At 40.2% G+C, this 25,159-nt stretch overlaps 1 protein-coding gene across 1 annotated transcript in view; it reads left to right on the top strand.

Annotated features, from left to right (window-relative positions):
• CCDC88C (coiled-coil domain containing 88C) overlaps window positions 1–25,159 on the top strand; it is a 97,291-nt gene that overhangs the window by 550 nt on the left and 71,582 nt on the right. The window contains exons 2-3 of the mRNA XM_051620970.1: window positions 7–107; window positions 8,713–8,821. Of these exons, the coding sequence (XP_051476930.1) occupies window positions 7–107; window positions 8,713–8,821 (210 nt within the window). The remainder of the gene's footprint in view (window positions 1–6; window positions 108–8,712; window positions 8,822–25,159) is intronic.

Here is a 25,159-nt window from a genome sequence, read left to right as displayed (position 1 = left end):
CGGCAGGTGAAAACCTTCGGGGCCCTGGGGAGCGGGGACGAGGATCATCTCGGCATCTATATGGAGCTGGTGGATGGCGTCGTGCTGAACAAAATCATGCTGCAAATGTGAGTGGGCTCCCGAGGGCGGGGGGGGGGGTGGGAGCCCCGTGCGGAGCGGCGCGGGCGGGCCCGGGGGCGGCCGCGGGTCCTGCCCCGCCGAGGGAGCCCGGCTCGGGACGCGCGGCCGCGGAGCGGCGGGAAGGGCGAAGGAGCGGCTGGGCGCTTTTCCCTTCGGTTGCTGCTTGAAAATAACAAGGGGGGGGCACCCCAACAGACTCCTCCAGCTCTTGAAAATCTGCTGTAACGTTTTTCTGGTCGGTTTTGTTTGGTTTGTTTTGCGGCGTCTGTGTTTTTTTCTTTTTTTGGTTGAGTTTTTGTTCTTTCTTTTTTTCCGAACTAACTTTTTCTTAGTTGCTCATCTATACTTTAGAGGAAGATACGTGGCAATGCAGCTAGGGAAGTGAAAGCACTTTATCATATGAAGCTTTGCTGGGAACTTTTCAGATGAAGTTATCGGTGTTCTCATGTGAAGTTGGATATTTTGCGGAGCAAAAAAGAAAACTTCAGTGATATATTTTGGGCAGCACTGTAAGGATATGTCTTGAGAAAACTTACAAATAGGGTAAACCAGCAAGTACTGAAAATACCTTAACGTTGAACTGCATCGTTAATAGAACTTGTACATTTTTTTAACCACATCCTTTCCTGTTGCTGGTCTGCTGCATGCAGATCCTGACTGCTTTCTATATACTCCTTATTTGCTTTTAAGTATTTTGAGATGTGCCTGGTAAAGAGTTTGTAGGGAGAAGTATTTGACTTTCAGGGGAGGAGACTTTGGAAATCCCTCAATTTTGGCACTACATATTTCCAAGTGAATGAAATAAACTGAAGCTCAACCAGTGATTTGAAATGTTAGGCCAAATCCAAGCACTTAAATGAAGAAGACATACTAGAGTACCTAAGGGAAATTATTGAGAAGTAAGTTAAAAAAAAAAAAAAAATCTGATAGCCCATCCTCCACCCACTCAAGTTGGCAAGAATCATAGAATGGTTTGGGTTGGAAGGCACCTTAAAAGATCAACTAGGTCCAACTCCCCTGCATGGGCAGGGATGACTAGGTTGCTCAGAACCCCATCCAGCCTGGCCTTGAACTTCAGCTCCAGGGATGAGGCAACCACAGCTTCTCTGGGCAACCTGTTCCAGTGTCTCACCACCCTCACACTGAAGAATTTCTCCCTAATATCTAACCTACATCTCCCCTCTTCGTTACCCCTTGTCCTATCAGTACAAGCCCTTGGAAGAAGTCCCTTCCCAGGTTTCCTCTAGGCCTCCTTCAGGTACTGGAAGGTCTCCCTGACTTTCGTTATATTCTGGTACCTGGCTGCTTCATCTGAAAAAGTAATAAAATTTTCTTCTGGTTTCTGTTACTAAAAGTGGAAATTTTGAACTGGAACTTAAATAGTGAAGCTGGTGAAGATGCATGATTTGGAGCAGAATCACGATCAATCAACCCACTTGGGGATAAAGAAGTAGTGGTGTAAAATGTTAGCTGGGATGGAAACCTCATGTAAAGAGGAAGTATTATTTCCAGCATTTATTATACTTTAAAACCAGAACTTTTTGAAAATTAGAGCCTTGAGTATGAGTGTTCAGAGCCAGAGTTGTACTTTTCCAAGATGTAGGAAATTGAATTTTTATTTATGGTAATTGTGTTTGGTATGGAGATGACCAAACAAACTATGAAGGAACAACAGCCGTTGGGTCTGCTGGAGGTTTAACGAGCTAAACGATGTCTGTTATCTAGTAGGTGGAAGAATCTTTTTATGTCAAAATAAGAAAAAGTATACTTTGTCACTCTTGAATTTTGTATTTAAATAGGCTGAAGTTAGGTGGCTTAGGATTACTGTGGCATTCTTACGAGTCACGTATTTTAGAAGTGCTTTAGTGGGTGTTGTGTGCAAACTTACATATTTTGTACCTGGCCATTGAAGTATGTCTAAGGAGACTTAAAAGAGTTAAAGTCTATGGAGCAACTTAACAGTGTTGTGGGGACAAGGAGTGAACAGTAAGATCTCATTGAAATAAGCTAAGCATATAGGCTGACTGGGTGCAGTGACACGAGTTGGCGTTTTGTTGGATATCATGCATTTGTGAGAAGTGTCCTGGCTTCTTTGTTTGCCTTAAGTAGTCAGGAAAGTACCCTTGTTTCTTCCAGAGGATATCTCTGCCAGCGGTGTCACAGAAGGCCTAAGTGGGGGAAGCACAAGTGGTGGGGGTAGGAAACTGCCCCTTTATTCACAAACAGGGCTTTTTTTCCCTTTATTATGCAGCTTTGGCAGTACTTCTAATGGTGTCTAAGGAGCTTGAAACCAAGAGCTTTGTATCGAGAGCCCAAAACTTTTTAACTTAGGAAGGATCACAGTTGTATTTACGTATCCCAGCCCCGCACGACTCTCAGCAGAGGTGCTGTCTGTGACCTTCTCTTTTTCCTGACTTAACCTTTAGAAATTGCAATGCAATTACTGCTTGCCTGTAAATCAGGAAAGCCTTGCAATGCGTGGTTCTGCACCACAAAGCTTTCAAAATAGGAAAATAAATGTTTTTTTAAATTGCTTGCTTTAAAGTCCCGGTTCCTAAAGGTGACTTTCAGTGCTTGGCTTGAGATTTCTCATTAATACAGCAGGATTAATGAGGGCCTTTGATAAGTCTGCTAGAATTTGATATGCTGAGCTGTGATAGAGTTGATTGCCTGAAAGCACACATGCATGCATGCAAACTCACCCAGAGCAGGGAGTACCAGAGTGAAAGGGCTGTGCTGATGTGGATAGCTCTCTCCTTACTCATGTGTTACTTTTAGTTTTTTAGGTTAAGTCTCCTGCTTGCCTGCTTACTGGAACACAAATAACACCAGCACATGAGCTTGCATCTAAACACCAGGTGGGATGCAGTGCTTTGCTGCAGACCAACAGGTTTCTTTGGGTGAAGATTTCAAAAGCCAAATTATTGTGAATTTTGCTATGAAAAATAAAACATTTTTGTCCTGCAGCTAGACAGATTTTAAGTTTACTCCGTGGCCAAAAAGACAGGTGGATCTGTGAAGAAATCCAGATACACCTGTTAAGTGGAGATTGCTGAGTGAAAGGCTTTAGCTGTTTGAGGCATGAGTGGGCTGCCAGCCTCTAGTTTCTGTTTGTAATGGGTTGGATTTTGCCCAAATACTGTCTGGCAATTTAGTGTGAGTGGAGAAGACTCCAACTGTTAGTTGCTAATGTTTTTTAGGTGGTGGGTTAATATCAGCATGGCAGCTGTGTCACCAGAGATATACATGGCTTCTATTGCTTTTCCTGCCTGTGAGGTCCCTGCTGACTGCATAATAGGAGGTGAAAATAGGTCTGTGCCTTCACTCCATCCTCTTCAGAAATTAACTGCCTCCAGGAATGTTAGCCCTGAATGAAATACAGATTACTCAGGGACACTAAATGTAGCCATGGTGCAAGGGCAGAGGAAGGGGACCAGTCCTGGGCTTAGGTAGATTCTGGTCACAACAGCTGGTAGATAACCAGCTGTTGGGCTTTGCTGGTGATTCCTTTGCTTGCTGATGATCCCCTATCTCTCTTTTTAAAAGAGAGATGGGCATTGCTTAGTTCTCAGTAGTGGTGCTTAGCTGCTTAATCAGATAAACCCAATAGAAAGAGGCAGACAGAAGCATTTGGTTTCCCTACTTATATTTTAAAACAAATGTTTTTTCAAGTTGTACTGCTGTAAATGGGTGGTTTCCTTTTCCTCTGTTGTGACCAACAATACACCCCAACCTGATCATCGTGCATGAAGGACATGTTGATTTTTGCAGACTTGCATTACCAACTAAATATTCTTCATACAAAATGTCTGTTAATTTTCAAAGTGGAACTGCTGTGTCCTGAGCTTCTGTGTTTTTGGTGGATTTAGGTGCATCAGGTTAATGAGCTTCTCTGTGGACAAATTTTAAAGAACTTTCTTCAGATGGTTGTGTGTCTTCCTGGTATGAAACTAGCACATGGCTACACTGCATAGACTGCCTTCAGTGTTACAGTTGCAGCTGTGGCATAATACGTGGCAGCATAAGCAAATATTTAGCCTGCTTAACTTCTTACAGAAAGTTTTATTTGAGGTAATGATGTGGGGGGTTTACAGATGCAGGCATATAAGCACATAAGTGTTTTCATATCGACTTGTTCTGATTGATGGTAGGCTCTGCTTTTCTGTTACACATTCTTGTTTGCTGGATGTTTTAATAAGAAAACATCTGATTAAGCCACTTGTATTAAACACACATAATAAAAATGCACAATAATTGTTTTTTCTATTTCAATCATGGTTTGTGGTACTGTCGATCTGTCTTTTTTAGTTTAGACCATGTGACAGGAACAGCCATCTTTAGTGTCAGCTTCTTGTGGTTTGTAGCAAGCAGAACAAATCCTGACAGATTGAAGTTATACATCCATTTAATTTGAAATCGTATTTAAAGCTGCATTTTTCTGCCCTTCTTTCCAGACGGTTTCAAAACTCCTTCAGTCTTTATTGGCTTCATCCCACTTCGTGTTAGAGGAAGGGAGAGCTAGACTGGTCCAAGAGAGGTGTATTTGGGTTAACAAATGCCCTGCAGAGCAAAGTGTTGCAGGATGCTGAGCACGCCAGGCACAGCCAACCCTCTGGCATCCCATAGCACTTGGGCCTGGCTTGGGGGCTTCCCCCTTCCTCACCAGAATTACTTGTCAGAAATTTCTTGAATGGGATTGTCATTTTGAATATTAAAAAGGAAATTATTTTGTTACTTTATTAATCATTGGCTTGAAGAACTTGTTCTGCTGGCCCCACACCTGCTGAACTCATCACTTGACCTCTGTCTCCTGGTCCTTCCTTTCCTCTGTGCTCCTGTAAAAGTCATGAAGATGTACAAACCGGGGAGCTTCTTTAAAATGAGTGTTTAGTGAGGTTTGACACTTCCTTTTTGTGGAGGGACCACCCTTAATCGCACCTCAGTCATGCTGCCTCAGTCATTTAAAGAACTTCAGGAGTAGGTGTTTTCTTTAAAAAAGAATTGTAGTTTTCATTGTATTTGTATAAGATCAAACATCAAAGGACTCAAAAAGCATCTAATAAAGATTATGTGCAAGAATTTTTGTATACATTCAGACAGGAATTTCTTTGGGTTACCTGGTGAGTGTTGCAAAGAAAAATCTTTATTTAATTTTCAGTATGGTCCTTAGAAAGAGTTTGTTTCTGTAAATTTTTTCATAAATAAGTTTCACCAACCAAACAGCTGTTATAATGTGCAAAGTGTGGTACCAACAGCTCTATTTTCTCTAAGGCAGAGGCATCTTTACCCAGAGAATTTGCCCTTATTGTGTAACTTAGGTGCCTTTTTTTTTTTTTTTTTCCCTTGAGGCCTCTGCTTCCCCTTCCTGCTTTTCCTGGCTGTAGAGCAGGCTGTTTGGGTTGTAGTGTTTTGAGTACCTTGATCTCCCCAGGTTTTTATCCCTTCTCTCTTTTTGTTTCCCATGGAATTGGGAAGCCCGCCTGGCTGTGGGTTTTCTGGCAGCTGGTTCCAGCTCAGGGCATGGGTAGCCTGGGACCTACTCAGTCCCGGGGTGCTGCCCTGCTCCCCCGCAGCGAGGCCTGCCTGCTGCAGCAGGAGAATCGCTTGCTGCCTCTCCTGGCTCCTCTGGATTTCCCCTTCCATGTCCCCCAAGATGTCTCAGGAGCCAGGTGGGTGAGGTGAAGGCAGCAGCAGGGATCCAGCTGACCTCATGTAACACCTCACTGTTTTTCTGGGCAGGAGCTGTGACACAGAAAATATTTGGAAAAGCACAAGAAATATATTCTTTCTGAATAAACACAGACCTTGAACCCTTGAATCTTGGAAGTGTTAATTAGATCAGAATATGTTTTGCCACTTCAACTGGATAAAGCTGAGCTTACCTGCTAAATGGAAGAGAGTATAATTGTCTTGTTGGGAACCTCCCACTGCCTTCAAGAGCAACTTTCTGTGGATGCTCACTGTTCTCAGCTGTGGAGCTAGGACAGCTGCAATCAGGTCTTGAGATTCTCTGATCCAGGATTAAGAAAAAAACATGGTAACAAATGAAGAAATGCGATATTCCTTGTTGAGAATAAATTGTTTCCTTTTCCCTGTGGAGACAATAAGCTCTGTGGTAGTTTGAAGTGTAGGCTGTGCTGGCCTTTCACAGCTTGTACAAAGGGTCCTCGCTGAAGTGTGGTGAGGTACTGGGTGAAGCTGGTTATGCAACTTTTTCAGAAATCCAAACTGTCATTCTTCTAAACTACAGTCTGTTTTCAGAAAAGCTTTTAACTTCCCTATCTGGGAGGAGGAGGAGGAGGCAAGTATGCCAAGGTGACACTGTGTGCTGTGACTTGGCCCCAGGTTAAGAGAACCCAGAGGTCAGTGGCATTAAGGGCTCTGGGGACAACCAATTACCCTTAATGAAGATGATAGGATAAAAGCTCCAGAATTGCTTCTGAGGGCTTGGTTCTTGTAACGGATGACTAGCTCCACTGTGCCAAAAGATGAGCAGGTCTTGTGTTGGAAGGGGGAATTGTTGTGGTTTATGTGCTTTTGAAAACCTCATTCAAGTCCTGCATGTACACTGCCTATAGCTGTTGAAGAAATTACCTCTGCTTTGCTGTATCTGGTGGGTGTGTCTTGTGGATTTTTGCCTTGTTTTGTGCATTTTAGGAAGAGTTTGGGAGTTCTGCTGTACAGTCAAAGCTTTGTCTTCCTGGTGATAGACCTAGGTCACAGACCCAGGCATGGCAGTGTGCTGGTTACGTGAGCTTCCATGTGGAAATGAGAACTGTAGGCTGACTCTTATGTTTGGCCAGCTTCTCTTTATTGTATGTTTTTTCCCTTTTAGCTTCCTGGTTTGTTGTTGTGACCTTGCTTAGAAAAGCTAAGCATCCAACTTCCTTCAGGATCCACCAGCTGCTCAGAGAGTACTGAAGGCAAGGTACTCTCCAAGTTCAAGTCCAGATGCCATTTACACTTCTCCAACTTGCTGTGTTGTTGGAAGACTCATACTGTTAAGCTCTGTGTGTGTGTGGCTTTTGCACTCCTGTATCTGAGCTTCAGTAAAATGAAATATTTATTACAGATTTTACTTTAAAAGCTTGTCACAGTTGCCTCTTCTTGCATTCTATTTTCATGATTTATTACAGTTCCAATCAGTATACAAAACCCTTTGCTGCTGTAAAGGCTGTGTAGGGTCTTGCTAGTTTGTCAGTGGCAGTCTTGATCATCTGTGCTGCAGTTTGCTTGAACTCTGGTACATAATTACTGTGTCTGATGTTTGCTGCAAAGGTAGTTTTCTCTCGTCTCTGGGGTATCTATTCTATCATATTTAAACACATAGCATAGCACTGCTTTCACTAGAGAGGTGCTTTGGGATGGCTGTGCATTTAAAAAAAAAACACAATAAAAAGAAAAAGCTCTTTGACATATATGTAAACTTTGGCAGATATATTTTTAAAAATAAATATTGGATAAGTTACTCTTTTATTTCCTTGTCGACGCTTAAGTCCAGTATTTGGCCCTGGAAGCACTGTGAATAGCTTAATTAACGGCCCAAGCAGAGCTCCTGGAGGCAGGTGTTTGGATTGTGTGAGTTTGATGATAAGAGTCTTTTATTAGAGGGGAAACACAAGACTTTGATCTCTGATATTGGCAGATAAAGATTTTCAGGTTCCTTTTTTTGCAACATGTTAGGGTGTACACAGCAAATCTGAAGGTGCATGTCCATGTTTAATTATTTGCAGGTTTTTTTCCTGTGTTGTTGTTTACGTTAGAAATAAAATCACTTCAGGTACAATTTTGATTTACTTCCTTTAAAATGAAACCAAAACTTTAGGCTTCTTTCCCTAAAATATTTCCACCAACTTTTTTTCTGTCTTGCTTATATCTCTGCCTATGTTTATTTTGTTCATATCTTGAAGCCAAATAGAATTAGAACCCAGTAGAACTGTTTTTTTGTGACACAGTGGGTCTATGGGAAAGATCTAGTTAGATGCTATGGGTATAATAAAAGTGCAATGCTCCTTTTCCCCTTTATGTCAGCATGTAATACATCTGGGTTTTGAAATTTGCGTAATATTCATTGATCAAATTGATCACCCTCCTTCTGTCATAAAACTCTAAAGCCAAGGGAGGCATGGTAGTCTTTTCTAGTCTTCCCTTTATTTGAGTAAGATAAACCCCTTGTTATCAGAGACTGCTTTGATCTGGTGTGCACAAACTAAATATGATCTTTGCTTCAGGGAAATATAAGTAAGGAGGGAAGCTGCCCTCAATTGCTGTGTTGGTCAACCTAAAGTAGGTTACTTTCTGGCACGCAGGAAGATTTCCAAGTTATACATAGGTGCAGAGGTAATGAGCTTATTCTGTCGTGACTTAATGTATATGTATCCTGGATAATTTTTTCAGCACATTTAATGGATAAATTTTTAAGGGTTTTTGAACTTATTCTATCTTTAATGTATGTGTATCCTGTATAATTATGTCAGTGAATTTACTGGGTAGATTTTTTAGGATTTTCCTAATAAGTGTGTTATTGAGATGCTAAGAGTTGGCATGGAATAAACTAGTAATACTTTTAATTTCTTTTTCCTCTTTTAATAGAGATCCTCGACCAACCAACCAACGTGTCAACAAACATGTAAATAATGACACCTATCTTCGGGTTCAAAACCTGACCATCTTAGTCAGAAACATTAAGACTTACTATCAGGTGAGATTTCTGCTCTCTGCTTATTGGTCTGCGATGATTGCTGTCATGTTTCAGCTGGTGCAGGGGCTGATGGCTCAAAAAGAAGCTTGCTACAGGAAATAGAGAGCAAATTGTGTTTATGTAAAAGTACTTTCAGACATGCTTTCCTTATGAAATCACAGTACCTACCTTCTCTGTCCCGCATGGCTAGAGGCTGCTTCTTCCCTGCTGCCCTCTTTTTTAAAGAAGAAATTGTGCTCAAAGGCTGTAATAGCTCTTGAAGGTGTATGCAGTAAAAAGGCTTTTTTTTTTCTGATAGGTTTATGGGGTGTGTATGTGAAGGGGTTTGCTGAAATCGGAATAATGTTTATGGGTATAAGACTTGGTTAAGATGGTTATTTTAAAAGGCCTGCCAGAAAATATTCTGTAGTGCTAGAATATAAACCTGAAATTGGTGTACTGTTGATTAGGAAAAATACATTTTGTACTTATCTTGAAGCTGGAGTTATGCTGTGTACTTATTTTTAGATGTTGAAGCAGTTGTTTGTTCTGTACCCCTTCTCTAAGAGACTTAAATGCAAGAATGACTGGGAATTCTCACAAATAGGGCACTTAGTCGACATCCTTCAGCTGCCCATCAGTGCTTCTCTGCTGTAATAGTGCTCCCCTAAAACCAGGGTCATGACAGCTGAGCAGTTTTGTAGGCTTAAATACATGTTGGATGCTGGTGAAAAGTCATTGGAGTGAATTCAGTAACTCTAAATAGAATTTCTGTGTACAACTCTTGTGTATATTTAGATTTCTTTCTGAGAAGGCTAGCTGTTCTGCTTTAACACATCTTTTGCCAGATTTGAATGCTGTGCAATATAAACCAGGCTGAAACAGCTGACAACTGTTAAAATGCTTCTGTGCATGTGGGTCTCAATCATATAATGGACAAAACAACTAAACTGTAGGAGCTGATGTCACATGCTTATCCTGGGCACCTCTTCTGTACATATAGAAGAAGCTGTGTATTAGGTTTGTCTTCAAAATACAGAAGAGATGTAATGCTTAACTGCCTTTTGACTCCATTCTCTTCCAGCACTTGCTTACTGCTATTCCATGTTATTGCTACAGCTCTACTTCTGGAGTTGCTTAGGGAAGCCTAAAAAGGAGAGAGGGACTTGTGAAAAAGTCAGGTGGGGGGAATGACTCATCCCTGAAAGTTCCAGAGGCCTGCTACAGAAATGAAGCATGTAACTCAGGTTTGAGAAGATGTAGGAGAGTATCATGTGTTTCTGAAGATGACTGACCTGTGTCTCATTGTTGAGAACCGGACATGCTGATGCAACGTGATGTCATTCCTGAGACTTGTGATTTCTACAGGGAAATTTCACTCGGTCATAACTAAAGTCTGAGGGTGTTTTTTGTTTCTTTGTTACCCACTGAACAGTGTGAAAGGATACGGAATCTACAAGCAAAAAGGACTGTGTTTAAGGACAGAGACAGGACTAGTCTTTCTCCCTTGGTCCTCATCCCTGCAAGATTAACAGTCTGGGAGTCTGGTCCTGCAGATGTTGAAACTTGAAAGCTTTTTATTCATATGAGTTCTTTGTCTTGGAGCTGATAATCTGGCTTCTTTAAGAGAACCTGAAGAGAGATCAGAGTCAGGAAAAAAGAAAAGTGATTCAGAATCATGTGGTATGTTGCTTGGTGTCTTGTTGACTTAGCTGTTGAGCTGTGTAATCATAATCCTATAAAGCTAGCAACAACTAAAATAGGTTAAGACTCTGAGTTTTCAATGGGAAACAGTAAGTGAGGCTTGCAGTTGCAGGTATAACAGTAGTGTGTGTTCCTGTTGTAGTCCAGAAATGAAATATTATGGATCTTGCTGCCTGAAGACTGTATATCCTACATATAAACAAAGCAGCTGAGAGCTGATCATTCTTTGTGTTTTGTCCTGAAAATATGGAATTACAACAAAGCTTAAAATCAGATTCTTTTTTTTGTTATTATAACATTATATAAGAAACCATATGGATGCTTTGGAATTTATTAAATATTGATAGCCCTCTTCTGAATGTTGGAGATTTTCTTTTAATAGGTTGAAGTTGTGAGCATTGTTTGATAAAGCAATATTAATACATTAGCTCAAGTTAAAATGAGAATAGTGTCTTAGTGAATATGCAGTCACATTTGGTTGAAGACTGGGAAGTGTATGTGGGAAGTTTCTGGCAAACAATAGGGACATGAATTTGTCGTTTCCTCAAGAGAAACAAAAGCTCTAAAAATAGTGTTGGTCTTGACATCTTACATTCCCTTTCACTTAATGGACCCAAGTCAGGTTTATGACTTAGTAGCTGAATTTGGTAGATCAGGTCTCCTAGAATGAGGAGAATGCCACCTCATGCTTTCTTGAAAGATATAGGTGTGGAAGGATACTTGCCCCCTTTGCACTTGGCAGGAGTAATCAAGAATCTGATATGAATTCAAGTTACTGTAAACTGTATCTGAAGATGATGATGTAAGTGGCTATTAAAAATAACTCTGCTATTCAGAAGCTAGTTGACATTTCAGATCATGTAATTGTGTAATATATTTGTATCTAATATCAGATTTCTCCTATATTTGTATAGCTAATCTGTTTGTTAAAGCACAATTCTCATTAATACAAGATAATATTACTTCAGAAAACAAGAACAGGTCTAATCCAGAAGCATGAATCCAGGTATTCTCCGCAGAGTTGGGGCTTTTTTGATCTCTTAGGCTGAGAGTCTGTGCTAGGAATGACTATTAAGAAAACAGGTTATTGGTGGAATTTGGCTTTGATTTGAACCATAAAGATCAGCTCCTACCTCTTCTCTGCTTCAGCAGGCGTAACTTGGGAGGGATGAATATAGTGGAGAAGCCTTTTTCCTTTTCAAGTAACATCTCATTTTTTGAAGTTTGCTAGCTGAATTTGTTCATTAACAACTTTCTGAAGAGTTGCCTTCTCACAACTTTCAGCTGTATGAAACAGGATTGCTGATTACTACTAGGAAAAACATGGTGTCAAGACTTGCAAAATTGAGGTATTGGTGTTTTTTTTTGTTTTTAGTTGGGTATGTGATATTACTGGTGGTAGCAGGTAACATCTCTCCATTCTCATTTCCATTCTCTGAGCAGCTGCATCTTTGCAGATCTTTTATTGGCTTGAGAGGCCACTCTTGATATTACTCATTTTGCTCTGAGCTTTTGTAAGTATTCAAGAGAATGTTTAACTGCACTTAGTGAATGTTACAGCACTGTTTTACTGCAGAACTTTGCTGGTCATAAAACTTCTGGAATTGTTCTATCTTTGAAAAGAGCTGAGAATGGCAGAATGTGTTCATTGCTCATAGTGTGAGTTTTGTCTCTTGCTCTGACAGAAATCAAACACTTGGCTGTCTTTAAACTGGAATTCAAAATGGTTTTGTAGACAATAGTTTAGTACAGAGAATTACAGGTTACTGTCTGTAACTGCAGTGAGGATTTTGATTACAGGGTTCAATAGAGAATGGAGTATATGGGAGAAGAAATGTTCATCCACTTCTCACTGGTGCAGGTGTTGTGCATCCTGATCAAAGGATGAGGTCTTTACCCAATACTACAGCTAACCAGTGTGTATGGAACATGTTAACCTCTAGCTGTTGTCTGCTGCCTTGTGCTGAAAGCAGTTGGTAACGTTGGTCCTAAACTGACAGTGGCAAGCCCATTGCAGCACAGATGAAATTATCCTGCTATTCCTGAGCTCTGCCTTCACTTTGAAATGCTTCTATTGTGAGCTCCAGTAAGGCTTATCTACTGGTCCAATTAATCTGGCTCAGGTGTGAGTACTGCAAGAGTGAATGATGTTTGAAATAAGCACTCTTGACCCATGTTGACAGTGAATTGTTATGGCCTTAATTCCCCAGGGTTTTGTGCTTCTTTTTTCAAATGTTGATTAATCTCAGCTGTGGAAACTGTCTTCATAGTGGTGTGGCACTATCCCTGTTTCTGGCAGAGTTTGTTGGCAATGTTTGAAGACTCATGGTGCAACAACTGTGCAAGAGCTATTGTTGTTCCAGGTTCTGTCACTTCTGATGATGGAAAAAGGAAGCTAGAAAATCTGAGGTGTGTTAACATAGTCCTTTGTCATGCATTAGGGAATATTTAAATCCTGTAGTTGCTGGTACTTGAAGTGTCCATGTGAGAGCAGCTCACATGAGCCCTGATGTCTGCAACACTTGGAGAACATGCTCACAGTTAAAGAGTTTTGGAAAAGGCCTAATTAATGCAAGTTAACAGGGGGAGCTTGAAGTGACTTTGCTGTCCTTTCTCCACTCGTGTGTCAACCCTTGGGTTTAGGGTGTTTATAAGGAACTAAAAATCCCTTTGATACCAGTTTATAAAGAACTAAATTTATGAAAGGATCTGTGTTAATGTAATCTAGTTTCCTAACCTTCAAAAATGCAAGTAGTCACTTCAACAGTATATACTGCACTCTTAAGCAAAAATTCCTACCACTTAGATGAAAGACTTCAGGTTGATAGAGAGAAGGAAAAAAAGATTTTAATCATCCCTTGGCTAGTCCCTGCATGTTTATTACAGCCACATCTGGAGTATGTGGATGAGCTGCAATGTGGTCATGGCTTTATTTTTGTTGCCAGTATTTCCTGCAGTTGTGGCCACTAAATACCTAGCAGATTGCTTCATGTTTCTAAATAGGTTGGAAATCTCTCTTCATTAAAAAGAAAAATAAAAATTACCATACTGACAGTTCTGAATCCCGTTGTGATTTTTGTCTCATGCAACTTCAATAGGAAACTCTGAACCCTTAGCATTTACATTAAAGTGGTGGTGTGGGGAAGTAGAGATAAAACCATTCACTGAATTTTTAGAGATGCTATGTCACTGCAAATCCTACCCTCCCACCTAAAACTCAGCTGGGCTCAGAGATATTGGTGAGCAAAGATGTCTTACTTTTAAGCCCTCTTTCTTCAGACCTGTATCCTTCTCCCTTTCCTTCACCGCTCTGTATTTGTGTAAAAGAACTACAAGTAGCAAGGTTTTTATCAGGCGAGTTAAAGGGAGATAGGTGCCTGTGAGTTCGGCTGCTGCTGTGAGTGGTTTGGCACTGGGGCTGCTGTAGTGCTGTGGTTTTGACCTCCAGAAAAGAGAGACCATTTTGTCTTCAGGCTGGGACAAGAGCAGGTTCTCCCAGTGGGTCAGTGAATGTCTTGCAGTACCAGTAGCTTCCAGATCAATAAACAAATCCCGCTTCTGTAGTTGAAGTGTTGAGTCAGGTTTAGAGCCCTTGACTGGACTGCAAAAGAAGCTCCAACTTGGAGCTCCAGATTTGTGCACCAGTTATGAACTGGCTATTGTACTCAAGCTATAAATAAAGTTTTGGAAGCAGCGGTGTCCTCTTCTGCGAGTTGAAATCTTTCCCTACTCGGCAGGCTAGTTCTAGTGGGCTTGTAATCCAGTCCCTAGCAAAACAAACACCAACATTCTGAAAATACAGGCAAACGTGCACACCCTGAAGCCAAAAAGCATTTCTCTGATCTGAGGTGGAGAGTTTGTAACCTCAATGGCCTGTTGAGTTAGATAAAAATAAACTTTTTTTGCTAGCCTTGTCCATTTGGTGTGCTAAGCTACAGTATGCCTGGGTGACTGCTTTCCTTCGATTCCTGTTCCCTAGAAGTCTTAATTTATCAAGTTGGCTTAGGAGGACAGGTTCCTCATCTTGAGCTTTAAATTCCAAGATTATTAACCAAGAATGTTAGCTTTCTCAAGAGCAAGATACCAGAAACTTCCATAGATAAGCTCCTTCTAATTCAAATATTTTGCTAATCTCATGCACTCTTAAGTGTATTTTCTCTCCCTTTTCTGTAAAGTTGGGTGGGATATATGCATATAGTCTACTGAATTGTTTCTGCACTGGCAGTTGTATTGTTGTATCTACCAAAGGTAGCATACATGTTCCTGTGGCCTTAAGTTACAGATACACAAAGAAAAAAGAGTGAGCAGCTGCTGAGCCTCTTTGTGTCTTGGTATTTTTCACAAGTCTATGATCAATAAGTTAGCACGACAAATAAGTTAGTACTAAGTTACTATTGCAGAGATGCTGTCTTTCAGTAAGGCCAGTGAGCTAAGACTCAGGAGATTCAGCTCTGTATTTGTTTCCACTTCTCCACTTTGTAGTTAGTTTAAACTTGCTACAGGCAGACAGTCTCTATGTATTTATGCTGTACTTAGCTTAATGAGGACTGCTTAGTTCTGCACTCACAAAGCAGTTTTGAGTTAGGTTTTCTGTTCTGTAGTAACAATCATGAGACTAGTTTAGTGAAGATGTTCAGTTATTGCAGAGTGCAGGGCAGTGACTGGCCTTGACATAGGTATTTTGGGAAATGCTGAACCAGTTAAGTTAGTTTCCAATTTAGTCCTTCAGCTGAAAGTAGTGGTACTGCTTTGCTGCAGGTGGAACAAACATAAGAATCACAAAGATCATGATCATTTTCTGTATGTCCTGTTACCAAGTATTCAGGTGAGAAAGAGGCAGAGTCAGTTGAGTCATCACTACCAGCCAGTCTGATGCTTTTTAGTGAGAATTGTCTTGTTGGTTTCCAGAAGAACTAGACAAAACCAACATTTCTGCCCCAGAGTTGAAATAAATTTGTGCAGAGGTCAGTTTGAAGAGTGTTCCTAGGTTGGTGAGAACCATTTCAGGTGGCTAGTAGCATGCTGTCGGGACATCTGATTGAGATTACTGGCTGTGATTCTAGGATGCATTTCAGCTGATAGATTGAATTATATCTAGAAGTTTAAGGGAGGACTGAGCTTGAAGAGAAAATTTTTCCCCCTCAGGCTTCACATTCATTTTCATACAGAACGAAATAGTGACCTCAACCAGATGGAGGAGAACAGGTGGGCTTTTAAACTATTTTATTGTCTGTAATTTCCTTGAGCTAGAATATGGGAGGGGGTAGAACAGGCTGGCATGTGTCTGTGTAGTCTTGTCTTTGTTTTGCCTAATAAGCTAAAGGGGTGTGAATTCACTGTGCAGACAAATGAAGCAACTGAGCCAAGAAAAGAGAGGAGCAGTGTCCTTAAAATACAGAGGCAAGTGGAGGTGACCTGTAAAACATTTACAGTATGGAATAGCTGTTTGGGAACCAAACAGCAGTATTTACTTAGCCTCTGACATGTTAATTGAGAACAATTCTTGAGATTGTCTGAATTACAGAAGGCATCCACTGTGTCGTTTATATGGTTTAAAAAAGGGTAATGTGAGCGTGTGTCTTAATGAAAGCCAAGGCCTAATGTTAATCTCCTAGATTATTGCTGTGATTACCAATGCTAAAACCACAGGGTAATTCAGTGTTTCAGTCCTCTACTACTTATATATTTTTGGATATTAGGTTTAAGGCATAAGTCACTGTTCAGACAGTCTAACCAGACAGCTGTGTTCAGTCCTGCTGTGTAGATTTCAGACAGAAGTCCCATTTTTGTCAGCTAGAACTCTGAAGGAGGGAACTGAGTTTTGTAGAGTCTACCAATTTTGGGTAAGTTAGGAAATAGCTTACATGCCGCTTGTAGCTGAAAATAGCTTTGAGTTTTATTTTTGCTTAAAGGTAAAAAATGAAAGTTAGATTGCTTTGTTGCTTGCATTTCTGTAATGGATTCTATGTCATTTAGTAGTTTTCCTTAAAAAGTCAAAGAGACAAGATGAATTCTACAAATGTATGAACCATGATAGCAAAACTGAACTCCTAATTGCATAGCAGTTGCCAAAGCAAATAATATCTGCTTTTTTGTGGCAGGTAGCAAACGAAGATGATTTATTTTCTTAATGTATGTACATGTTCTGTCTGTGAAAATACTGCTTAATCCAGTGTGGCTTTCAGTGAGGATATTGTCACATGCTCCATTGTGGCATGCTGGATTCAGTTCAGTCTTGCTCTTACACAGCTCTGACTCTGGAAAAGGTTTTGGTGTCAGGGCTTGTTCCTTTCAGTTCCAGTGACATCTGTGAGTGAGCAAAGGTGTCTTTTTCTTCCTCTAACTGATCTAGGCTTTCTGCTCCAATAGCTTCGTAATTAGCTTTTGTTACAAAGGTCTGTAGCAAACTCTCACCTTTTCATACACTTTTTTAATTACTTAAGTAATACTTCCATAGTAGGTTTTCATGTCAGATGAATATTTGGGATTTCTTTTAAGGTAGTGCTTTATCTATCCTTTTGAAGGCATAATTATCAGTTTCAGAAATGTGTGGGAGATCTTGGATAAAGCGTTGTATCCAGTTGCGAAGTTGTATTTACTTCTGAAAACAAAATGTGGTTTGCATTGTACAGGTCTGCTTGAGCTTGCATTGACCTCTAGTACTTGTGGCAAATGTGAATGCTTTTGGGCCAAGAAATGGGAGTGAAGTTTGAATGGATAGGAAGTAATCCACCTACCCTGGTTAAGGTGATGGGATTTATCCTTCTGAGCTGATCTCTGGACCTGACAAGGCAACAGATCTGGTGACAGGAGGAAGTTTTAGTGTGCTAATCTCTTTTCTGAAGACAATCCATAGGAAAATTAGGGAAGGCACCTGCTCATGAACACACAGAAATTGAAATGCTGTCATTCACTGATGCACGCATACATTTCCCATTTACAAATATGTAGGTTTTTAAAAGGAAGGATTTAAGAAAAGCAGACTCTAAAGAGCAAATAAAGCAGCAATTTAATGTGTATGCGCACTGTACTTTAAGCAGAACGACTTCTTTACAGCTGTTTGAAAGTACTGTTTGAATATGAGCTGTGTGTGAGCTGGTGCCTCTCTTGTTGCCTGTTATGATTAAGAGATAGAGCTGAAGGGGAGTTAAGTGTTTAAATTCTGCTGGGTCCTCATATGGCCAGTAAAAGTGCCTAAATAAAAATCTGCTAGGTAGACTGAAATGGTCCCTCTGGAGCTGTCACTGTTCTCTTTTGTAATTGGCATTATTAAAAGTGTCTAGATGTTTATTTAATTTGTTTTTTTAGACTTACAAGGACATCTTTAGCACCCATCAGGTGATCAAGATAACGGTGATAGACATCTGCTCCTTTGGGGCATGGTAGGAGAGACTTGTGGTCTTTGCACAAAGGAAAAACATTGTATGAACTCCATTTAAATATCTTCCTGTCCTGTGAAAATTATGATTTAGTGGGTTATTAATATTTTTAAAACTTCTGAACTACATCAGGTGGGGTGTTTCCTCTAGAAAAAGTCACCTTTGTTTACATAGTGTTAAAAAAATTCAATTTCAAAATTTCAAAAATATCTGACTTGTTTGCTGTAAGGTTGAGAAGCAAAATAAGAAAGCAAGTTCCGTGTGGCACTTTAAAGAGACTTTTTTTTTTTTAAATGATGATTCCATCTGTAAGTCACATCCCATCCACTGGAAAGGTATTTGTAAGGGAGTACAGGATTGAATTTGTATCCCTGAAAGACTTTGGCATGCAGTGTGTTAGAAGAAAAGGAGAGGGTGGTACTGAGGTTAATGCCTGGTTTATTTCAGAGCAGATGTGTTACAGTAAAGTTAGGTGGCTGGAGTCCCACGGGAGGCATAAGTATTTACCACTGCAAACTGGAAGGAGTTGAATTTCTTTTAAAGTTTTGATATTAAATGCAGAATTACTATGTATGTTAAAAGACTAATTTCTCATTATGCAGGTTCCAAAGAAACAGAATCAGTCCTTAGAAGTAGTTACCTTAAAAGTAAAGCATGTTTCACTTTTTCTTAAAAAAAAAATCCAAACAAAAAAAAACAAAACAAGCAAAACCAACACAAAACACCAAAGGAAACCAGCAAACAAAACACCACAAGCCCTTCTAATTTGACTAGTTGTCTGAGTTACTTGAATTCTCTCAAGACTCTGTAGTTACTTCAAAGCAGAGCTACAAATTAACTGCAAGGAGTTGCCTTTTAATGTAATAAGTGTCTTAAGGTCACTTATTCAATTTTGATCTTTCAAAAAGGAGGAAAAAAACTCCACCCTGTGTGTTCCATGTTTTCCTGAATATGGAAAAGCTGTGTGTCAGTATTGAAGACTTTGTTTTCAAGGTTTGTGGCAAATGCTTATCTGAACAGCACGTGGCTGTATCTTTACAATTTTACATGCAGAAGGAAAGAGTCTGTAGTAGAGGACCACAAAAGCTGCCATTATTAGAAGCCTTGCTTACACTTCAGTGCTCTGGCACTTATTCTAGCTCCTAGCTTCCAGTCATGCAGAAGAAACTAAACCAGAGTGCTCTAATTCTCAAACTTGGTTGAGCTGTCCTGCATTTCTTCCAGTATGCATTTCCTTTGTAGCCTGAGCCAAAATCTTGATTGGAAGGGTGATTTTGATCTCCCTTTTTCACTTAGCTCTTTCTCTTTATAAATTGCTGGGTCCAAATGCTATGCAAGTGAGGGATTCAAATTTAGAATAATTTGTTATTTTGAAGACATCTCTGTAAGACACAGCTGCATCTTGCATGCGGGATCTTTAAGCCGTTTTGCTTTGGTACCCTTGGATATTGTGAAACTAGAGCTGTCTGCCAGATGATGGTTGTTTTGGCTCTTCTCCTTAACAGCATATTGCAGCTTTTACCAGTGTCAAGGTATTTATCACACTTTATCAGTAAGTAGAGATTTTGCAGTGTTTGTAGCAGCTGTTTGAATATCTGCAGAAGGACTCATCCTGACTTCCTTTCTCAGTCTTGAGCTTAGCAGGACACCTTGTTTTGGAGGCTCTGAGCACTCTGCCCAACCTGCTAGTAAGAGAGGTACAGCTGGATGAGAAAGCTGAGTTGACGTGACAGAGTAAAAAGCAATTGTTTTTCTAACGGTCCGAACTGAACTGCTTCACTGTTCCAGCACACAGACTTTGCAGTCAGGCCTGTACTCTGTCACGCATATATTAAAGGATGGATAATTTGAAATTTCTATTCAGCTTGGTTATAAACAAGTAGAAATACACTTGTAAACAGTAACTTAGGCTCTTGAGACTCTGGAAAATCTTGAGCATTAAACCCCCCCCAATACAGCCAAAAAAACAAACCAACAAAACAGACCACCTTGATCTCACTGACTCTTATGCAAGTCTCTTCCATCAGACTGCATTAATTTTAATTCCTCTAAGTCTTTTTAAGTCAGGAAAGTTAGTGGTGAAGACTTATATTTTTTTTTTAGTTAGCTAAAAGCTGCAGAATTATGCTTAAAACGCAAGTTGTATTGCTAAAAATGCTAAAAACCAAGCTTCTGATTTGTTTTGCATTCTGTATCAGGGGACTCTCAAATCAGGAAAATCCCAAAATGAAGCCATATTTAAAAAACCCCCAAACAAACCCAAACTCCTTGTATCAAAAATATGCATCAGAAACTACTTTTTTGAACTCCTTATTGCATTTTGTTCTGGGTTTTGGGTTTTTGTTTTGTTTATTTCTTTTTCTGCTTTTTCCACAAAGTAAGAGTAAGTTCAGGTATATGCTGTGACCTTAAAGTTGTTTCCCTGCCTATTTTCTCTGTCTGCTGGTGCCAGTGATGGGGAGTGGTTGACTACCAGAGTTCTCTTCCTCTGGGCTGTGTACAGCTATTGTGTTTTTTTTCTCTGCTGGGATGATAAGAAATGGTGCCTGCCTAATACAGAACCAACAAACTGCGAAAGTGGCAAGTGTACAAATCTGGAGATACCTGAGCTCTTTTATCACTGTGGAGGTTTGTTGTACAGTCAAGTTAGTCTGAGAGTTATAATGAAGTGCGCTTGAGTATAAAGGAGAGCTGAAACTGCAAAAAAGCACTGCTGAATATTCATAGTGGTCAGTTCAGGTGCAAGAAAGGCCAGAAGAAAAGAGCTACTTTTACAAAGCAAGAGAAAGAGTGATATCAAAGAACATGTGTATTGCTTGCATATGTCTTGTGTGAGATAGATTGAGAATATGAAATAAATTAAAAGGAACAATTGTTAGAGGAAACGACTGAATGTCCTCACCCAAATACCTTCACTTAAGATGTTGATAGATTTATTTGGGGAAAATCTGACTTGTGATCTTGTTAGCTGGCTTTGTGGCAGTTATTGGACCAAAAACTTTAAAATTTCTGCGTTATTGTGAGGTCGATTTGTTGATACTATCAGTGACTTTGACTTACCTAAAGCATGAATCCATGTGGAGTGAAGCATGTAGCTTTCCAGATTTCCAAAACCTGGAGCACAACCCTTCCATAGGATGGGTGCTGGATTCTAAGAACAAGTTCTCTCTCCATCTGTTGAATATGTTGCAACTGTGGTGTGGGCATAAAGTGTTTCCAAGTCAGTTCACACTGTGTAGGGCATATGACTTAAAGCAACAGAGAATCTGCCTTCAGGAGTGGTATCCCCGTCATGGGCTACAGTAAAGTCAATTTGAATGTGTTCCCTTGAAAGTGCCTACACCTATTACTGCCCCAGGAGACCAGAGCTTTGTAGAGGGGTGTTTGCTCTGTGTTCTGGAATCTTGCTGGTTTGCTATACAAAAGGAAGCTCCCATTGAAAAGACTTTAGTCTTACACTTAATGTCTTGAATTTCCACAGCTAAAAGGGCCATCCATTGTGAGAGAAGCTATTTCCAGCATGTGGTCCACACCCTGGAGGGAAGGGATGCCATCCACAGGGACCTTGACAGGCTTGATAAGTCGACCCATGCAAACCACATGAAGTTCAACAAGGCCAAGTGCAGGGTCCTGCATATGTGTATGGGCAACCCCATGCACAAATACAGGCTGGGTAGAGAATGGATTGAGAACAGCCCTGAGGGGAACAACTTGGAGGTGCTGGTTCATGAAAAGCTCAACATGAGCCAGTAATGTGTGCTTGCAGCCCAGAAAGCCAACTATGTCCTGGGCTGCATCAAAAGAAGAGACTAGCAGGTCAAGGGAGGTAATTCTGCCCCTCTACTCCATTTCCATGAGACCCCACCTGCAGTACTGCATCCAGTTCTGGAGCCCCAACAGGAGGGACATGAAGCTGCAGTTGTGGTCAGCTGCTTCAACAAGGCAGCTTCTCCCCACGTAAACTCTGAGACTTATAATGGTAGTGTATTTTAATATGTACCTTGAGTATCTAGCTGGCTAGTATAAGACGTCATTTAATTACTCTGTATATGCAAAGAAGTGTTCAAATGCCCTGCTGGAATTACAGTGAGGTGCTTTTTTGCTGGTTGCTCTGAAAAGTCTTCTACAAGGGTATTCTTGACGACTCCTGCTAGTCTTAAAATAGGAAAGGATTTGAAAGATTTTAGTACTCTCTGATGCAAATCTCAAGGCCTCAGGGAAGTTGTTTGTTCATAAAAAGGGAGAATTTGGCTCTTAAGCTTAACTGAGATCAGCTCACTGCACTTAGTACTATTGTGAGGATGGGGGGAGAGGGAGTATTTTTTGTGTCAGTTTAAGCACTCCCAGTTTGTTCAATCATCATCTGCTCCATGTAATGCAGACCTTGTGAGTTCCAGATCTTTGGCACACATTGCTGCTGTATCAAAGAGAAACTGAGTGGAGTGAACTTCCTCTGGTATTTGGGAAGCCATCAAAGTTTGTGCTTATCAGAACAACGAGACTGACTAATGTAATACAATATTAAAAATGTGGCAGCCTAAAATTATTTATGTTTGCAGAGACAAGCATTTTTGGTGTGTTTTCTTTTTAGCATATCATCGAAACAATTATTAAATAAAGAAAAAACTCTACATTTTAAAAAATTATTGTCCTTGAAAGAGACTAAATAGGAGAGGGTAGAGTTTAACTACTACCTCTCACCTTTTTTAATGACAAGTCATTAATTTTTCTTTGATATTCAGAGCAAGTCTGTTCCAGTTCCCAAGACATACGCTGTATGCCCTCGAGGGGGAAAGCAGGGAAGACTTACAAGTATTATGCTCTGTAGAAATAAGCAACCTGCTGAAGTAATAACCTGTTATGTGCTCATAAATCCCTCTGTATGAATCAGGGTTTTAAAGTGGTGACTGATATACAAGGACTATGTCATCTTTAAGATTAACAAGACAGCAGTACTTGAGAGAGAAGGAATACATTTATTTTTATGTTCTCTAACACTGTCCTTCATGCAAGAAGATTCAAACTTGAGTAACCACTTAAACTGTTGCTGCAATACTTGAGGTAATACGGCTCCTCTGCTGAGACAGATCAGGTTACAGGTTTAATTTAACATACTTTATTACACTGTAGCTCTGATAGCAGAAAATATAATTTCTTGGCTATATTAACTATCTTAAGATTTCTTTCTGAGACTTCTTCCATTGCAGAAACAGTGCAATAAACCAGTCTTGATTTCTAAGTATCTTAGATAACTGTTCTCTATAATAAATGTCTCTCTTTTTGTTTCAGTTGGGACAAGTAACCCTGGTGAAATTGTTCTTCTAATGTTTTAATAACCTGTGGTATTAGGAGCACCTCCTGCTGTAGAGTCTCATTATTGTCTGCTGGATTTAATGCAGACTGGTTTGGGAAGATCTTGAGTGTGCAGTAATTCACTTTGAAGAACTGCTGTGGATCTGTGTTTCATCCCTGTCTGGACCCTGGAATTCAAACACTGTCTACTCTTAACCACTGGACTGTCCTCTTCCTTGGTTAATTGTATACATGTGAAGAATAGCAGATTTGATGAGGCAGATGCATTGAAAACACACATCAAAGTATTGTTTAATATTTAATTACAAATTTACCTAGTAAAAAATGTTGGTATTGGTTAAAGAATATGTGAGTAATAAGAGTTCTGAATTTTAAGTCCATGTTGTTTGGATGCTAAGTCTTTAAAAATTAAAAATAATCTGTGGGATGTCCAAAGAGAAAAGTAAAGAGTTTACACATTTAGCTCTCTAGAACTGAGATATTTTTAATCTGTAATGAGGAGTGGTGGGTTACAAAGCAGTGGAAACCACTTTGCATTATGTGTATTCATAAAGCGATGCTCATTAAAAATGCATTGTTAGTCACCACCTGTTATTTGTTTAATATGATGTGTGCTTTACTGCAGTTGTTATTCTATCATCCTTGCTTTCCAAAGTGCATTCATCACTTCAAACCATATGGGCTGAAATATATTCTGAACAGCTGATTTCTGTATTGGCCATTCCCTGAGGAAAGACCCTCATGTCCACGTTTATTGACCAACGAGTGAAACCTTTCATGTCTTTTCATGAAGTTTTCATACCTCCTGTATACCAACGATGCAATTAGGAGACTCACAGCTGTGATGCTACAAGACAACAAGGGGGCTGCACTTGATTAGGCAGCAGAGGCTTCTCTGCTCAAATTAATAAACCAACTATATGGGAACAGAGGGTAGCTTTCTGCAGATCCCATGTTGTTCACAAACCTACTGTTTTCCCATGGCTTCCACCTGACAACAGGCATGTGCTGGGGTATGTGTGGAGTGGGGTGTGTGCTGACCTGGCTGCTGCCTGGTGTGGTAGCCCTTTCTCTTCCCTTGCCCCTGCAAGGGGCACTCAAGGGTGTCTCCTCCGTTGGGGTTCTGCAGAAACTTGTAAAAGTTTGGTTCCTCTGGCCTCCTGATAAAAATCAGGATGAAAAATGCCTGTTGTTGCTTTTGTTCCCTTTCCTCCACTGCTCTATGTCTTCTCCAGTGTACAGGTATAGCTGGGAATAAGGAGCCTGATTAAAAGTGCATCAGTGCTGCATTTTAGCACTCTGGCTTTTTCGACTGAGCACATTTCTGCTGCTTTCCATTGTACTGTCTCCTGTTTCTCTTTCACGATAGTAGCATGTCCAGTAACACTTGCATAAGCTGTACATGCTGAGCAGAGTGTATGTGTAGCATATTACAATATATCTTTAATGGGGACAAGTGAATGAATAGATGGCAAAGTGTTCTTTTCCTTTAGTGTGGTGAGAAATCTTTCAGACAACCAGCGGAGAGGTTTCATTCTCATTCTTCTGCCCTGTCCATGTATCAAAAACCTGCCCTACAACCTGGTGTAATCAACAGTCTGCTCACAGTTTGAAACAGCAGGAGTTTTGCAGCTTGAAGCTGAATGGTGTTGGCAGAGCTGTTTGAAGAAGTTTGCTTAGTTCCTGCTTGCATTGTGCTGAGCCGATTTCAAAGGGGCTGTTGCCACTACCTCGTGAGAATGACTTTGAGGAAAAATTCACAAGGAATCATGTATCTACTAATCTGAAAGGCAGTGAACTGTCTTTATTTTCAGTTTCAGTTGTGCCTGTTTTTGTATTGCCGCTTAGAAAGTGACATCACTGACTGCAGATTAGCTTGGGGAAAGTGCTGTTTTTTAATTTTTTTTACCACTGTGTGTTAATGCTCAGTAGTAAATTTTGGAGACATAGCAGATCGTCCACA

Source organism: Apus apus, chromosome 5 (assembly GCF_020740795.1).
Source record: "Apus apus isolate bApuApu2 chromosome 5, bApuApu2.pri.cur, whole genome shotgun sequence".
In the NCBI taxonomy this organism is placed as follows: domain Eukaryota; kingdom Metazoa; phylum Chordata; class Aves; order Apodiformes; family Apodidae; genus Apus; species Apus apus.
Note: the sequence above shows the minus strand (reverse complement) of the source record. Positions and strands in the feature narration are given on the sequence as shown.